An 18727-nucleotide genomic window follows, 5' to 3' on the forward strand; every position below is an offset into this window, starting at 1 on the left:
ATATTTAGGCTACAAAGTCAGAATAGTGATATAAGCTTTCAACCTGCGAGTTATAAAGTCAGAATATTGAGATATAAACTCACAATTGTGAGTTATAGTCATAGCCTAAACTCGCAATTCTGACTTTATAACGCGCAATTGCGAGTTTATATTACGCAATTCTAAAAAAAAAATCAGAATTGCGATATGTAAACTCGCAATTGCGAGAAAAAGAGTCATAATTGTGAGATAAAAAGTTTATTTTTATTCTGTGGCGGAAAAACCTTCCATAGATTTAGAAAGAGATTTATTGCAGGAATGTTCTTGGTAATGAAGCTTCCAGTGCACACATAAGAATATAAGACATAATAATATAGCCTAATTCAAGAATAAAAATGTGACAAAGTACAGATACAGTTAAAGTCAGAAAGACGTTCACACATGACGAACATATGGATAATATGAATAAACAGGAGTGAAAAACAAACCTTTGCTGAGATAAAAGCATCTGGAATTTATTTGTAAATCGGTATAAAGTCTGATGAATAAGCAATCTTTTAAATTATTTATCATTACCTTTATACTTTTACTTTAAGCTCTTACAACTACAGATTACAGCATTCTTTCCTGAAATTCCTGAAGTTCAATGGCATCTGATTTACATCCTGAGTGTCTGAGTGTCATCCAGTGGATTAATCCATACTACAGCTCATTATATCTCTGATTCAACAAAAATATCACTTTTACTATAACTACAATAATCTGTGGTATGTTTAGCTACTTTTAAAGGTTGCCATGGTAAATTTATAGTATATTAACGCGTTAATCGTTATTAAACCATATTTAAATATTTTCATAAAGACCACAACTCCAAACATTTGCAATCACAGAAAGGCCAAGAATGTCCTTATTAAAATGTCATATTTTACTTGGAAAATTATTACATTTTGTAAAAAAAACAAAAACAAATGTCAGTTAGCAGTTAGCACTTAGCAAGCTGTGACAATTATATTTCCCCCACCAAGTGTCAAGTGACAACTGTTAATTAAATAATTTACAAAATACTTTAAATTATATTCAATTACAAGGATTTATAAGGATTTTCAATCAATGTGTTGTTGCCTCGATTTAAACACTTCAAACTCATGATGTGAGATGCTAATAAACAGTAATTTTTACTGTTGTGATGAAACATTCAAAGTCTTCAGTCTGCATGTTTACATAAACCAACAAATAATATCTCACACAAAATAAATCTTCCTCTGACTAGATTGCAAAATGAACTGCTATGGCCAGTGACAAGGCTTACATTAAAATAAAACAACCAATTATATTGATGTCTAAAGCAACTTTTTGAGATGTGTGTAATCTTTATTTGGGGGTTTTCCCAGCAAATATTGATAGACAGTTAGTAGTTACATGTAAATGGTATTATCCCCGGCTCCTGACCCTGTACGTTCCACTGAACAGCAAACAGCTGGACAGACACTGCATGGCTGGAGGATAAACCATGTGACAGGAACCCTGTGGTTCAAGGGCAAATCACACAGATGAACTGATGTGTCCTGAAAATGACTACATTTGTTGCATAAGTGTTAAAAATTATGTCACTTAGCAGCGTTCTGTGACTTCAGCGAGCTGTGATATTTAATATACTGTACGTTTTTTTATGCTGAGCATCAGCAACTGTTATAGATATTTTAAGAAAAGATAGATCTATTATTTATTTGCTTTAAAACAAGTGTTGCACTTTTGCTCCCATTGATCTTTGAAGGAAGAAACACCACTGTAGGATACGCAGTGGCATGTATGCTCAGATATTAATAAAATATTTAAAATGAATAAAAATCAGGAGGACAGACTTCTTATGATCAAGAGTCTGAAATTCAGTGACAAGCAATACAGTTTATGCATTTCACACTTTAATTCTTTGGTGATCCCACAACTTTAAATATGTTCTTGCATAAATAATGAGTCAAAATATTTGAACTGAAAAATGAGTACAAACTTTCATGCATTCACAAAAATGGAATGTCTAATGAAATATTACGAACATTTACATCTTTACATCACGTTGCACTGGACCATCAAACTATTCATACAGAACAATTACAAAAACAGTATACAATCGGAAATGCAAAAACTTAAAAATAACCACATTTCTTAGAGCATAATTAGACCTGTTATTGAAAGCAGTGCAACTGTTATATTATTATTTTAACCCTTAACTAACAGAAAAGTCTGTGAATGAGAAAATACCTAATATACAATGTGACTGAAGTGTCTTTTATTTTGTTAGACCCTCTAGGGATGAGTGGAAAAGAGGGGTGTTTAGCGACGGAGCCAGATCCAGGAGTTGACCAGCCAGAACGCAACAGTGAGGGAGTACATGACCATTTCCCGCTTGGCTCGCTCTTTATTCTCGTGCTCCAGTAGCTGCAGTCTTCGATTCAGCTTGATGATCTGTTCAGTAAATCAAAACACATGATTAATCATGCATGTGATCAGCTAAGGATGAAAACTGAGAAGGAAAATTATTTATTTGAAAATTATTATATGCACTATTGTACAGTTTAAAAAAAAAAAAAAAAAAAGTTTATTTTACTATAATATTTTTAATTTGCAGAACAGCAATAAAACTACAATACTAAATCATTTAGCTGTCTTAATTTTTTGCTTTCAAACATTAAACCACACAGCTTTTATTTTGGCGGATAAAACGCAGGGAGACCTTTTCTTTTGTTGAAAATAAACGATTATAATGATACATTTGGGAAGATTTTCAAATGCACACAATAAACGACATCTCTGATGATGCGTTTACTGGCGCGAGGGCGGGACGACCTGTCACTCACGTGACATCACAGCAATGGCAAACCACAACCATCCAATCAATTCCTGATGGAGAAAATCAATGTCCAGTCCTACATTTTTTTTCTTGTTTCAGAAGCAGTTTCACTCAGATATATATGGAAGCTTGTTTCCGCCACGGAATAAAACAGTTTAAAAGATAATTGCGACTTTTTTCCTCACAATTGCGAGTTTACATCCTGCAATTTGGACTTTTTTTCTCTCAGAATTGCTAGATATAAACTTGCAACAGCGAGTATCTTGCCATTCTGAATTTTTTTCCTGCAATTGCGAGTTTATATCTCTGTATAATTCTGGGCTCTCTGTAAAATTATATGTAATTTATAATTCTGATTTCTTTTCTCAAATTTGTGATTTATAAAGTCCAATTCAGAGGAAAAAAAGACCCTCAGAATTGCAAGATATGAACCGGCAATCATATATAAAAAAGTAAGAATTGCGAGATCGCAATTAACAATTAGCTTTTTTATTTTTCATTCAGTGGCGGAAACAAGCTTCCATAGATATACATCACAATAGGGAAGAAAAGACTATTGCAACTTCCGTTTCATGCCGCCTTTGAATGTATTTGAAAATGCAGCTGTTTTTTTTCCCTCAGAAATCACGTGGGCCATACTTTTTAAGTAGGAAAATACAAAATAAGGAAGAATCACATCCCTGACTTATGGACATTTTGTTATGGACACAAGTTACAGGCAGAGGAGTTAGACATTACCTGTCGTCGCAGTGAGGCAGCGTCTGTTAAGACAGCATCATCAGCAGTGTTCTCCAGACCTAGATCAAAAGTCACAAGAGCTGTCCGACTACACACACACAAAAACATTTGATTAGAAACTGGGTTTTTTTATTCCCTTAAAAATTAATTAAAAATGATGAATTTAAATAGCTTAAAGGTGCAGTAAACGATTTCTGAGAAACACTGTTGATATTTGAAATCACGCCCCCCACTGCTGATTGGCTGCAAGTGTGTTGTGGTGCTCGGTTCGATCCACTTTCGACAGCCTTTCTCAGAAATCGTTTACTGCACATTTAATAAGCATGCATTTGACTTTTTTCTACTATTCACACACACATTTATACTTTACATATGCATAATTAAAAGAGATGCATCACTTGGGAAGAGCCCACCTGCGGTGGCTGTCGTCCAACACCTCCAGGACCTGTTGGTAAGCCCTGCGAGTCGTGTTCTTGATGTAGGCAAGGACACCAGTGGCACTATTTAAGTTCTGACCGTCCTCAGGGCTGATGAGAGGGGGACAAGTACGGACAGGAACACGGGATGGAGACGGGCTTGCACTAACAGAGAGAGACGTGATTGTGACGCATGAATCACACATGGACAGACTTGCAGACAACACGAGTGTGGCTAGACTCACTATCTAATATAAAAACACAAAATGTCTAAATGTGTCTACATAACATTTCCAAACAGAAATCCACAAAGTAGAAGCCACAGAGCAGTTAGCTGATTTTCGCAATTATAAAACTATAAAATGGAAAAACAAATCCTACTATTTTATTGTCACATTTATTTTTATAATTATTATGCATGCAGGGTTTATACCCCCATATTAATAGAAATATGTGTGTGTGTGTGTGTGTGTGCACGCACAAATTAATAAAAAGAATATGTATATATACGCATATTCTGTTTATTAATTTGTGAACCACAAAACCATTTAAAATAAACTTGAAGGCAAAAATTGACACTTCATTAAACTTAAAATTTTGACAAAATGGATATATTGTGTCTCCACTGCCCAATATGAAAATGTATTTATATATATATTTTTTTTTTTTGAAAAATCATGTTAAAATGTGAGCATCAAATATGATACATCAGGCTTTTGAGGAATGTTTATTTGTTAATTTCTTAATCATCATTGCATTGCACTGCATGTGTTTAGTGTGTACATACTGTATATTCAATAAACTGTTTCATAAAATTAAATATATATATTTTATTATCATTTCATATTTACAGGGTTAAGAATTTAAATGTGTTGGAAAAATATATGATCAGATATCAACTTGTCTAATAATTATGCACATACTGTAGTTTCACAGGGCCAAGTTAGTGTATTTTTACTCACAAATCATGTTTGTTTATCTGTCCATTGCGATGCATTGCTGAGTTCTCACTCCTACAGCGCTCCCGTCTTGACCTAAAGTGAGATCGCATCTGTGAAGAGAGGGACAACAGCTCTCAACTTCAGAAGTCAGGATGACAGGATTATTCAAAGTTTTTCATTTTCCTGATTCCTTTGTTACCTCGTCTCTTGGCTGGGCAGTGGAGTTGCCTGCTGACTCTGAATCTGGCTCTGGCTCGAGGAAGTCCAGAGGTTGATCATTGAGGGTGAGAACCCGTGGTGGGGTCTTCAGTTCAACAGTCTCTAGTGGCGTAGACTGGATCAAATCCAGATCTCTGGGTCTCCCGAAACGGGCGTCATTGCTATCTCCTTGATAAGTTAAAATTGGGCATTAGTTGGCTGTTGCTTTCTTTAACATTTCATTTACTTAAAACTAGGGGTGTAACGATACCCTCATGCCACGATTCGATACATATCACGATACTGAACTCACAATACGATATTATTGCGATACTCAAAGACATATGGGAAAAGGTTAACAAAAAATGTACTGTTAAATGCTAAATTTGATGTTACATTGTGGGTGTAAATGAGGCTTGGACTTGGTGCTTGTAACCCAATGCACAGGACAATAGTGACCACCAGAATAAAAATATTGATGATTTTGTAGCCGAAAATACAGAATGGTTTTAGACGAATAAGCCTATGTTTGCATTCGTTCACTGACTAGATATATTTAAAATAATGTAGGCCACTTTTTAATGGTAACATGAGACATTTGGCATTATCAGGATCCAAAAATATTCCCCCATTGAATTATTATACATTATATTCAACATTATAATAGTTTAATGACTAGTTGAAATTTGTTCTCACAGTTATTTTTTATTTTGGGTAAACTATCCACAATACAAATTGTCACTATCCACGATACATATTGTTGCATTTTTGTATTGCGATATATTGTGACACAATATATTGTTACACCCCTACTTAAAACCCACACCATGACTTTACTAATACCTGCAATTACAATCCTTTCTGGCACATGCATCATAGTACTGTGGGATGCGTCGAGAAGGGGACCAGATGGTTCCTCTGATGAGCTGGAGGAAATCTTTAGCCTCTCTGGGATCCGCATCTGTTGACTGATGCCCTCTGTATATTCTAGCTCATAATGGATGCGGTTTATCTCTGCCATATCAGCAGAGATGAAGTCAGTCTCACTCATTCACCTATAGACAAGCACAGAGAACCACACAATAAATGATCCACCATTCTCAAGATTTGTTTTACTAACAATGTTTTGATCAGGATAGAACAAATCTATACTGCCATGATAAGAGATGGTAATAAAATCTCGAATAACCTCAATGATAATATCCAACTAAAAATCATTATATCGAATGGGGTTTTAGATAATTGTAGTATAATCGCCTCGAATGGAAATATAAACGAATACGTGTACACTGAGAACCATATTTAGACACCCGTAATGAAAGCTCTTTCATGTTTCACATACAAATTGGTAGGAATTGATATCTCCGACATTATATATACATGTTAAGATCAATAGCAACAGTATCATGAACCTTAGTGAAACCACGCTTGCTGTTGTTTACATTTCAGAAAGAAATCAGTACGTTTGTCGAAACAGTAATAGTGCAAAAACCTTGGATATTTACCCGTTTACTCAATAACTGTCTGCACCTCGATTGCAACAAATGTGTCGGATTCAGATTACAGCCTTATCAGGCAATAAATATTTCCATTTAACCACTGTAAGTCGCGTTGGTAAGCAACATAAAATGTACAGCTGCACAATGATGTGCTCTCTGCTGCTAACTGTCAAGTGGCTAATTAACGCGCTCATTAGTTTTTAAAAAAATTTCATTTTTGCGAGTGATCGTAATTAACTGCATTTATTTGTTTAATGTTGTACACACAAACACCGTCGGAAGACCATTTGATATCTTTATTTTAACAACGTTTGTCGGCTAGACATTGCTGTATTCACTCATTTCCGGTTAGCATTTTCACGCACTACGACCTCTTTGCCATGTAATGCGTCACGAATTTACGAATCCTACTATGGGGAAAGCTTGTCTTATGAATATAAATAAGGTGACGTGCCTGAAAGCTTGAGCAAGGTTACCAAGCAACGTCGGCAGATCCTAATTAATATTCATAACCAATGCCTTTGCCATAGTAAAGATTGGATGTCATAATGGCAAAAAACACGCGTTCGAGTTGATTTGAGTTAGATTGAGGAATTTAGGCCACTTAAATTGAACTATTCAAAGTATGTCAGACAAATACAGAAACATTCCCTCAAATGGCTAAAAACATGAGTAGTGTTCAGGTTAAAGAGGGAAAAAGTAGGCTACTATTAAATGAGAATTAATGAATTAACACGTTGTGACGTCAGCACTGGTTAAGTCCTCAGAAAACAAAGAAACGTATAAACTCACCAAATGTTCTATGGGATTCTCGTGGTCTTTGTCCGTCAATTTAATGTCAGAATGGTTCGTCTGAAGGGGTGCAACCCTAAAACCTCCTTTTTGGCATTATGTCTGTTACGAACTGCACAAACGAGCACATATGTTTTCCCATAACTGCTCATATAAAAATGAATGAGGGCTAGATTTTACATCACTTTTGTGTTATTGTATTTACCAGATGTTTACCATATATGGTATATCAACTGATAATTATCAGTTAACTGTGTTTGAGGAAGCTTTTTTTATATTATTAATAGCATATACTTTACGATATGTGCGTTCAAGTCCTCCTGAAGTTCGTACGTACGAGGTCGTACGTGTTTACGAGACGTCGCGTGTGCGTTCAAGTACATTCTCTTTATTAATTACACACAAATACAGTTAAGGTTCTTAAACTCCTGTTCTAGAAAATGAAGAACAAAGAAATGTGCACCAGGTGTACTTTAAAAAACAAATTTTTTAAATTAATTTAAATTTTTAATTTTAAAAACTAAGCCACTGCCAAATTTATCGTTACATTGCATTGTTATATTATAATGCCTTCATATTCTGTACCGGTAATTAGCTTGCTGCGCTGTAAATAGAATAGCCTGACAATATCACTGCTAAATAGTATTGTGGTATTCCGCCATGTTTCTCCATGTTTCCGCCATGTTTCCCACACCTTGTAAAGATCGGGGCTATCCCGAGCTCCCCACTGGTATTTATGACGTTGTGGTGGCGTTCAAGTGCGTTCAACTCGTAAATACGATACGAGATGAATGCACCATAATATCACATTATCGTTTTTTCCCATTTACTGTTACATTTATCATATACCATCATTTCAAATACGTAGCATGGACAATAGTAAATATTACAGTGGTAGGCTAAAGCGAAACCTATGTGAGCCAATTGGTTTAAACCTCACAGTCAAAGACACATCTGTTTTGCACACGTCACTGAAACACATAACCAGGAAGTTGCATGTGTGTGGGTGTACTGTATACAGCAAAATGGCAGAAGCCAGTTTTTCTCAGGACCAGTTCAGCTGTCCAGTTTGTCTGGATGTACTGAAGGATCCAGTGACCATTCCCTGTGGACACAGTTACTGCATGAGCTGTATTACAGACTGCTGGGATCAGGAGGATCATAAGCTAATCTACAGCTGTCCTCAGTGCAGACAAACCTTCATTCCTAGACCTGCTTTATGTAAGAATGTTATGATTGCTGAGATGGTAGAGAAACTAAAGAAGACAAATGTACAAACAGCTTTTCCTCCTCAAAGTTACGCTGGACCTGGAGATGTGGGGTGTGACGTCTGTACTGGAAGAAAATACAAAGCCGTCAAATCCTGTGTCGAGTGTTTGAACTCTTACTGTCAAAGTCATCTTGAACAACATGAGAGTTTCTTTAAAGACAGGAGACACAATCTGATGGATCCCAGACGACTCCAAGAGATGATCTGCCCAAAACACAACAAACAGCTGGAAATCTACTGTCGTACTGACCAGCAGTGCATTTGTTATCCATGTTTGATGAATGAACATAAAATCCATGACACTGTAACAGCTGAAACTGAGAGGACAGAGAAACAGGTATGAATGGAAGTCAGAGTGTGCCAATGCTAATGCTAACAACAATAATAAATGCTAATGCCACAGTGTTGTGATTCCTGCAGTTTTATGTATTATTTCTGAGCTTTTCCAGCTTTGTTGTTTTCCTACAGAGGCTTTTGGGAGAAACACAGAGAAAATTCCAGCATGGAATCCAGGAGAGACAGAAGCAGCTCCGAGAACTGAGGGATGCTGTGAAGTCTCATAAGGTAAGTTTTGAGCAGTTTTGAGCAGTTTAAGGACACTTTCAGCTGCACTAAAGCTACTCGTGGGTCTCAAGCTGTGTGAGGCAGCAGTAAGAGTTTATTGTGATCTGTGTCCTGACAGCGCTCTACACAGGGAGCAGTGGATGAGAGTGAGAGGATCTTTACTGAGCTCATCCGCTCCATTGAGAGAAGCCGCTCTGAGGTGACAAGGCTGATCAGAGATCAGGAAAAGGCTGCAGTGAGTCGAGCTGAAGGACTCTTGAAGCAACTAGAGCAGGAGATTGATGATCTGAAGAGGAGAGCTGCTGAGCTGGAGCAACTTTCACACACAGATGATCACGTCTATTTCCTGCAGGTGACCCAATGACGTAATAGCTATTATGTGTCCTTTATTTGTTCAATATACATTAAAAAGGCAATTCACTGATACGATGTCTTCAATACACCTCTTTACTGCAGACCCTCATTACTGTGTGTCAGGGTCAATAAGTCTAAGTTAAACTAGGTTCTCATTCAGTGAAGTCACCCAAAACAGACTACTCTATGGGCAATTCCACCCTCATGTGACTTCTCTTTTGTCACACTGCATCATCGAAGTTTTTTAACACATACTTTTGTGAAGTACTACCACGATATCACTACACCAAATATAGCGTATGTGGCTAGACAAGCAGGGGCTGTGTTATCGGAATCACTTGGGTAGGAATATTCAAGGGTTGCGGGGGCATTGCAGAGCATGTTTAAAGGTGATGATACACAGGGCAACTTTTTGAGCAATGTTACTGGGCAATCTTGCCGAGCGATTGTTGCTTGGGCACTTTCCCATTGGGCAATACATTTCTATGTGGTTAATTTAGATTGGTTGTGGGCCCTGTGTCTCATCTGGTTTCCTGTTGACGGCAACATTGCCTAGCAACATTGCTCAAAAAGTTGCCCAGTGTATCATCAGTCTTTTTCCCTCAGAGTTGTCTGAAAAAGTACATCCAGTTAGCCAGTGTAACCTCGGTTTTCTGAGGTAAAGAAGGTAGACACAGACCAGAGGTACCCTAGAATTCTGGCCATCTTTCAGAGCGTATAATTCTAAGTATGAATGGCCCGCCAGTTCCCACTGCCGAAGGTACGTTTTTAAGAAGAGCTTCAAAATCCAATGTTGTCATGAATTCTGTAAGTTGATGCTTAGTACTGTGTTCTCATTAGCCTATAAAAATAATCACAGACAGGTTCAGCAAGAAGATTTATCTTAAGGTACTTGACACATATTCAAATTTTGGCCTGAATGTCTGGGCAACTCTCCTGTGTCGATTGTCCAGTCTGTAATAGTATGCAGATGAATGGGCAAGTGTAGCCCAGTCAGGAAATCATTGATTTGATGGTATAATCCACTGCTGATTGGAAACTATCAAGTTTTCTCTAGGAGTCTAAAGCTCTTGTCATGTTATTCTTTTGTATCTTTATTGTACATATTTGTTTCTTTCTCTGTAGAGGTTTCAGTACATCGCTGCACCTCCTGAATCTGGAGACTTACACAGCATCACTGTGAGTTCTCTCCTCTCTTTTCAAGATGTGGCAAAGTCAATCTCTCAATTGAAGGAAAAACTAGAGGGTTTCTGTATAGAAGAGGTAGAAAAGATCTCTAATGGAGGTAAAGTACCTGTAGCACATTCATTTACTCTCAGAAATAAGTCTGGCATCATGAAACATGTAGAAGAATCAAAAATCACTAAAAAAAATTTTTTATGGAAACTGTAACTATGTCTGTTTATTTCCGTAGTAACATGCATTGAAACTCCCACAAATGAACCCAAGACCAGGGAACAGTTTCTTCAGTGTAAGGCATTTTGAAGTGTACACACACACACACACACACACACACACACACACACACACACACACACTAATGAACTGCATAGTCTGTTGCCATAAGGGCATTTAAATAAATTATTAAATTAAAAGAGCACTGTAATTATGCATATCACATGTAAAGTAAATTAAAAGACATTTTATTGTAAATACATGAAACAGACTCACACACTTAGAAACATGCATGCATTCACAATCTAACAAACATTGAATGAACTGATTGTGTTTTATCTTCATCAGATTCTCGTCAGCTCAATCTGGATTCAAACACAGCAAATCATTTCCTCCTCCTCTTGAAAGACAACAGCGTGGCTACTTACATTAACACTCCTCAGCGCTATCCTGCACATCCAGACAGATTTGACTGTTGTTTGCAGGTGTTATGTAAAGAGAATGTGTGTGGACGTGGTTATTGGGAGGTTGAGTGGAGTGGGAGTAAAGGTGTGTTTATAGCAGTGTCATATAAGAGCATTGGCAGGAAGGGAGGGAACAGTGAGTATGTATTTGGATTTAACAATCAGTCCTGGGGTTTGTTCTGCTCTCCCTCCAGTTACTTGTTCAGGCACAATAACATAGAGACTGAGCTCCCTGTGTCTTCCAGATCTTCTAAAATCGGAGTGTATGTGGATCACAGTGCAGGAACTCTGTCCTTCTACAGCGTCTCTAACACAATGACCCTCATCCACACAGTTCAGACCTCATTCACTCAGCCTCTCTATCCTGGGTTTGGGTTTGATTTAGGGTCAACAGTGAAATTATGTCATCTAACAGTGTAGACGAGAGATTCTGCATATAGATTATTTTAAATTCACTGTAAAAAAAAAAAAAAAAAAAGTTGCTGCCTTAAATTTGTAAGTACAATCACATTGGATGTTTAAGTCATTTCAACTTAAATTACATTAAACTGACTTAAAATGACTTCAATGAGTTGAATCTTGTATATCTTATAAAAAAAAGTTGAAATGTTAAAACATATGTTGTCATAACTTATTGATCATATAATGTTGTACAGTGTATACTATACTGTAAGTTCAAAAATGAAAAAATAAAAATGTAAATAAAAGTTTTTAAACACAGGGTAAATTTTTATTTTATTTTTTTAATTATTGGTAGAAGCAGTGAAGATGTAGGCTACTTTCAGCTTTTGCTGGATGAAACAGAAATCCGAAATTTGGGCAGTTACTAAAACCTTACTAAATATAAATAAAAGCTAATATATTTTAGTAGTTCATGCGTATCTGTGGTCACTTGAAAGAAACGATCAACTTTAATCTAGAGCTCCAGCAGTGGGCGCTGCATTCACGTCAATATGAAAGATTCTAATTTTTCAAGTAGCCCTTGTATTTGATTAAGCTGTTATGATTTGATTTAACATCAATATGAATGATATTCAGTTGACATACCTACCACATACAGTACCGGTCATACAGTATCATACATCAATGAATCCTGAAAAAAGTATCACAGGTTCCAAAAAAATATTAAGCAGCACAACTGTTTCCAAGATAGATAATGAATCAGCATATTATAATGATTTCTGAAGGATCATGTGACACTAAAGACTGGCTTAAAAATAGTAATCTTTCCAACCTTTTGACCGGCACTGTATACCATGATAAGAATTTGGTGTACATCTTGATTCAAGATTCTGTCATTTTATGACGTTTTCAAAATCTCTGTATTCCAGAGTCTGCCTGGAACAGCAGTTTATGACTTATTTGATTTATTCTTTGATTTATTATTTTATATATGCTATAAATAAGTATCATCCATAATTAAAAAAAATGTATGGTTGACAAATAAAACAAAATACAAAGCCACCAGAATTTGTACACATCATTATTATTATTATTTACATTATTACATTCCCAAATAAAGCTGGTCTAGTAAGTGCACAGTCTATTACAACGTTCTTTGTTATTAAAGCAAGACGTGAATCGAATAATTTGTTCATATTAGCTAAATTATGAAAGAGGCACGATTATTTATTTTACTTTATTGCATAATTAAGCATTCAAGTATTCAAGTTTACTGTAAATTTAAAAAGTTCGATTATTATTAAGAATCTTTGTAATAACACTTCTAAATCCTCAGTTTGCCCGTTTGTTTCCCGAAGCTGGATGTTTTGGGCAGATGTGTGTAGGCTACGTGACGTGACAGAACGTACAGTACAGTCAGTCCTCCTGACGTCATGTCGAGCTTCCCATCGGCAGTCAGTCCCAGTCAGTGCGCGAGAGAGAAGATGAAGAAGTGAAATCTGATGAAGAGAAGCGAAGAGAAATCCGAGCTCTTACATCTGGACGAAACCTCTCATCTGCTCACAGAATTCGGTAAGTTATCACATACCCGCTCATCGCATATTGTCTATTCAGAAACTGTGGGATTTAAATTTCCCATGCGTGATACATAGTTCAAGGCTGAGTCAGGATTAATGCCAAACAAACAGAGTTTGGTCACAATATGCATGCTTAGGCTACTGACTGAAATAAAAGGCTTGACTCTTCTTTCTGTGTTTGCCAACAATTACGCAATATGTTTACTAACCAGCAATGAAGCTTAGCATATCATTTGGCAAAACACTTATTTACAGATGCTTACAAGACCGAAAAGATAAAGTTAAAATTTTAGGCGACCGCAAAATCTACTTCAATATGTTGCTAAACTTTTATGCTTTGCCAATGAAATAATCAACATGTGAATGAAATAGCGTACAGTTTATTAAACGATGTTGTGTTTAGGGCTCATATACGTCAAATGAGATCACACTATAGGGGTCATAAAGTTGTTGTAGAAAATAAACATAGATAAACTGTTAAAAGCGTAAACCATCATGGGTGTGCTTGACACTTTAGTCGAAACTGAGAGCTTGCTGGACATTTGTTGTTTGTTTATCTCGGGCTCTGTTAGTTTGGGCTCTGTCATTATTATATGGTTGAGCTTTTTTAACCAAATACTCTATATATTCACCTAATTAATATGAGGCCACAAAACTGATCATAAGTACAGTGATAATTATAAAAGAATTAGAAAATATTATAGCATGGTACTGCAAATCACTCTTTTAAATGCCAACTACTTTCGTTTGAGTTTTTGTAACAAACAGCACTGATGATGATAGAAAGCTATTAAAGCCGTTATCACTGGATTTAAGATCTCTGATTGGACTGGATCCAGAGTTAGACGTGACTTCTAATCTGAGCGTTTTTTTTTATTTCAGTCTCTCGTTAGCTGTTATAAAGTCATGAACTGAATGATGTCTTATATATATAGGTGTTAAAGTGTCATATTCAGTCAGTGACCCTCAGGGAATCCTAGGTTGCATTCCTGGTGCAGTGTCTATAAACCAGTCTATCTTGACCACATTCCCATCTAAACTGGACATTCATCTGATGTCCTTCAAGGTCCCATGACCTGAAGGTTTAAAGTCAATGTTTTGGTCACATTCCTCTGTCCTCGCGGCCTCATTCTTTCCCACCCCCTGAACATTTCTGCTCGGTGGCCTTAGAGGTCACAGACACTTCGGAGCCTAAGTCAAACTATCCAACCGTCTCCATTGACTTTGCATTGTGAGAAGCTGCCTCCTTGTCATTTCTGACTTATAACAAAAAACAAAACAATGTCGAAAAGCTGCTATATGACAAGGTGTACAGCAAACAAGTTAAAAAAAACCCAGATATAAGTTTTTATAATCTGTCGACCCCCCAAAAAAGTGCGTTTAAGGACACAAAAGTGGGTACAGGCTGGAACAAATGGGTAAATTGTGGGATCCTGACACTCAGTATGCACTAAAAAATACACTATGTGTGCATTAAACATTTTGTCACTGGTAAGTCAAATATCCAAATGTCAGTTTTAAATATTATATTTCTGTAAGCTAAGCTATCCTGTCGCCTATTACGTTCCCCGCTCCAGTGGACGTAGTTCTCAGAGTAGTATGACACCTTGCGCTCTGTATCCACTTTTGTGTCCTTAACCGCTTGTTTTTTGGGGTCGACAGATTATAAAAACTCAATTTTGGGTTTTTTAGCTTGTTTGCTGTACACCTTGTCACATAGCAGCTTTTCGACATTGTTTTGTTGTTTTTGTTATAAGTCAGAAATGACAAGGAGGCAGCTTCTCGCAATGCAAAGTCAATGGAGACGGTTGGATTCCCCGCTCACTGGCATCCAGTCACCTAACGGCTGACATTTGCCTACACTGAATGTGAGCGTGAGCAAATAGAACCCATTATAATCACTGTCGCTGTCTACACTGGCTACAGTATACAGATGTGCATTCAGTCTCTGACATACTCCACACGCTTGAGTCTGTCGACAACAGGACAAATGGAAGCGAGTGTAAGAACTTTCACTTTGACACATCCAGTTTAAACAGCTAGTTTGCATCTCTGTACAGACTTCAGAATCCCAGCGTCTCAAACAAGCAGCTTTAAAAAAGTTGTGTTAAAAAGGTTTTTAGATAAGTTGAAGAAGAACCCTTGGGAGAAACTGAAGCTCCAGTGAGGTCAGGTTTTAATCAAGATGGCATTGGTCAGGTATTAAGTTATACACTCTCTGTGCAATCAGTCTTTAGTGGTAATTCAATCTGGTTCCTCCTGCTTCTAATTTACCACTCTGGGGTGATTAGTAAGCCAGACCAACTGGCTAAGATGCCACTTTATCAGCACGAGCTTAGAGCTTATGAAAGTGTGAGTCCTTGTTTGATTGGCTTAAAAGACATGGTTTGCTGGGTGGCCTTGTGCTGGAGGCATGTGCAGTTGTGTCCCCTGGCGGAGCCTTTAGGTCAGGGGTCTTGGACGGTGACCATCTGGACCTTTAGGGGGTGGTTTCCTAAGATGAGGCCTTTGTTTGCCCAAAACAATTGGAAGTTAATCTGGAGGAGATAAGAATAGCCTCTGTTACATTGCTGCCATCAGCCGGTCTTCACGTAGCATGTAAGGAGACATCTCTTTCTCTCACTTAAAAGAGGTTTTGACTGACTGGCTTCCCTTTTTTGGAGGGGTGGAGGAGGAATAGTGTTACTTTCCAGGAGTCAAGGTTCTGATCTTGTGCTGCCCTTTTGGTGGGTTGAACTATTGCTGGGAGATTTAACTAGAAAATTACTGATTAACAAGTCTTGGTATTTTTAGACCGTTTGATGACACTCAATGTCAGTTTGTATATTCACTCTGAAATTGCTTTAAATTGTGTGTTTTGTTCACAAAGGAATTAAAATTTACACTAAACGCCACTGTAGCCAAATAAATTCAAACTGTTTAATGTCATGATGAAACGGAAGTAGTGACAGATATGTCTTTCTTTATGAGATTTTTAATCCCAGGGCCATTTAACTGTAAAATGATGCAGTCTTTGTTAAAGGGTTAGTTTACCCAAAAATGAAAATTCTGTCATCATTTACGATCTCTTTATGAACTTTTTGAAGCGTCAAAGCGGTAGACTCTCAATGGAGGGACAGAAATCGCTCAGATTTCATCAAAAAGATCTCAATTTGTGTTCCAAAGATGAATGAAACTCTTACGGGTTTGGAGCGACATGAGGGTGAGTAATTGATGACAGAATTTACATTTTATGGGCGAACTAACACCTTAATAGGCTTTCATTCTGTTGGCAAGGCTTCAAAATGGCACCTTTTTCTCATGTTTTGCCTATGAAGCAAATACTTGCTATTTTCCTATTCCTATATAGTGTTTGTATGTGTGTACTAAAAAAAAATTGTTTGTGTGTGTGTGTGTGTTTGTGCATGTATTGTTTGAGAGAGAGAGAAATTACATTGTAGTGCAAATCACAAATCCTATACCAGTGGAGCTTTGCTGGCATCTAATATAAAAAGTTTTGCATATATTTAAAACATCATACCAACTGTTTTCACACAGTCTAGGTTTTTGAAAAGCTTCTGTTATTTAAAATGTCATGTAAAGCAATTGCTAGTATTGCATCAGTTCAAAACTCTACACACAGTGTTCTCATATCTTCATAGACATGCTTATCAAGGAAAATGGGTTCAGCTAACCAGCTTCCTTGGTTGCATTTTGGCCCGTCAGCTTTTAAGACAGCAACCGTCACTCCTCTTCCTGAAGTCCATTCATCCTGAGTTTAAATTCATCATGGTTCCAAAGGGCCGATTGAAAAGAGAGCCAAGGATTGTTTGCTGTTTGTTGGTTGCCAATAATTATGCAGTCCTTCACTCTAAAGCTCTTGTCCATGGTTATACATGAAACCCTTTGTCTCTGTGGGCCAGGAACCTGCAGGGAGCACACAAAGGTTCTGCTGAAAGCTGCTTGACATCTCCTACATAGATAACACAGCTGAGCTGAATGTGACTTAGACCCTTCATTGTTGATTGATTTCTTATTTTTAGTTTTCCTGTTACCACGGTAACAGTTTTACAAGGCCTTCCCCTCAGTGATATTAAATGTACTCTTTCTTTCTTTTAATATGTTTTGACATGACCATGTGTGTGCTGGTCTTCTTTCTGTCATAACAGAAGGGGGTTGGAAGAAAATCTATTATAAACTACATTGGATATCCATAATGTCAAGAGGGGCCGGCGTTCAGTATCCAGTATTGATCCGTGTAACACGATGATCAATCACTGAACAAAGAAGAGCAAAACCAGCACACAATTAAGTTGCTTAAATTACCATTATAATTATAGATGCTGTTTCTCTCATTTCTTCCTGGTGTTGATTTATAGTGTCACTTTTTGGACAGCTAATCAGTTGATGGCGAATGCTTGGTGTTTATGCAGTTTTTGTAGATCGCTGTTATTTAAATATAGTCAGGTGAATCTCACAAAACCTGTCAAGAACATGCCCAGGTTATAATTGACCCCAAAATCAAAAGGGAAAAATCAAAAGAAATTCATTTGTCTAAAGAAATTGAAGCATATTGTCACATTATATTCATGAAAATTAAGCACATTTTCCTCTCAATTGTCCATATTGAAATGGCAAAAATACTCATTTTAATGATTTCTGTAGTAGGGTCATTATACATTATTTAATATATTTATATATCATGGTATCATTTGTCGTACTGCCTTTAATTTGTGTTTAAATTACTGTATGATAATCACCATTAAGTATAATAAAATAATATAAAAACTTGCCAGATGTATTATTTTAATGAGAATTTGGGTAGAACTGTCTTAAAGATAATCTTACAATACTAATTTTCATTTGATTAAGCTTACTTAAAATTCCCTCAAAAATGTAAAATCTGTTAATCGGCAAGTCTGCCTGTAGATTTTTGCATTGAAACAAAGGTAACACTTCTATTAATTGGCTAGTTCGACACTGTCTAATGTTGATAAATTGAAAATAGCCAAAAACTGGATAATGGTCTATCAATACTTTTTTGTTTATTACTTTTTCAATATTACTTTTACTGTATTTTTGATCAAATAAATGCAGCCTTGGTGAGCATGAGAGACTTCTTTAAAAAACATTAAAACATTTTACCGACCCCAACATTTTGAATGTATTTGGGCAACTAATGCTCATTCAAAAGTGGTGGCAATCATTGTAAGGCCTTATTTTGTTGTATTGGTCATCTCTGCGCTGTAGAAAAGCAGAAAGCTGACGTGTGCAGATGGAAACACATCTTGCTGCAAAAATACCTCCTATT

At 36.8% G+C, this 18727-nt stretch overlaps 3 protein-coding genes across 5 annotated transcripts in view; 2 read left to right on the forward strand and 1 right to left on the reverse strand.

Annotated features, from left to right (window-relative positions):
* Positions 1 to 1884: 1884 nt before the first annotated feature.
* On the reverse strand, positions 1885 to 8117 carry mffb (mitochondrial fission factor b). 3 transcript variants are annotated; one of them, XM_084412192.1, is made up of 8 exons: positions 7997 to 8117; positions 7412 to 7523; positions 5964 to 6175; positions 5122 to 5309; positions 4944 to 5032; positions 3979 to 4146; positions 3566 to 3653; positions 1885 to 2442 (listed from the first exon to the last, which is right to left on the reverse strand). In XM_084412192.1, exons 3-8 carry the CDS (start codon positions 6169 to 6171, stop codon positions 2311 to 2313), a joined length of 873 nt encoding a protein of 290 aa, XP_084268318.1. In that variant the 5' UTR covers positions 6172 to 6175; positions 7412 to 7523; positions 7997 to 8117; the 3' UTR covers positions 1885 to 2310. The 3 variants fall into 3 exon arrangements, with proteins under 3 accessions (XP_084268318.1, XP_084268319.1, XP_084268317.1); XM_084412193.1 differs by having other exon boundaries at positions 7617 to 8117; XM_084412191.1 differs by lacking the exons at positions 7412 to 7523; positions 7997 to 8117 and adding an exon at positions 6626 to 7033.
* A 278-nt stretch (positions 8118 to 8395) lies between these two features.
* ftr01 (finTRIM family, member 1) lies at positions 8396 to 12175 on the forward strand. Its single transcript, XM_084411540.1, has 6 exons — positions 8396 to 9018; positions 9150 to 9245; positions 9364 to 9597; positions 10725 to 10884; positions 11014 to 11070; positions 11343 to 12175. The coding sequence occupies exons 1-6, from the start codon at positions 8437 to 8439 to the stop codon at positions 11876 to 11878; spliced, it is 1665 nt and encodes a 554-aa protein (XP_084267666.1). The 5' UTR covers positions 8396 to 8436; the 3' UTR covers positions 11879 to 12175.
* A 1103-nt stretch (positions 12176 to 13278) lies between these two features.
* The window catches only part of greb1l (GREB1 like retinoic acid receptor coactivator), a 49275-nt gene continuing 43826 nt past the window's right edge, over positions 13279 to 18727 (forward strand). Inside the window, exon 1 of the mRNA XM_084411433.1 lies at positions 13279 to 13432. The gene's annotated coding sequence lies outside the window, so the exon portion shown is untranslated. The remainder of the gene's footprint in view (positions 13433 to 18727) is intronic.

This window comes from Rutilus rutilus, assembly GCF_951802725.1.
Source record: "Rutilus rutilus genome assembly, chromosome: 6".
Classification (NCBI taxonomy): Eukaryota; Metazoa; Chordata; class Actinopteri; order Cypriniformes; family Leuciscidae; genus Rutilus; species Rutilus rutilus.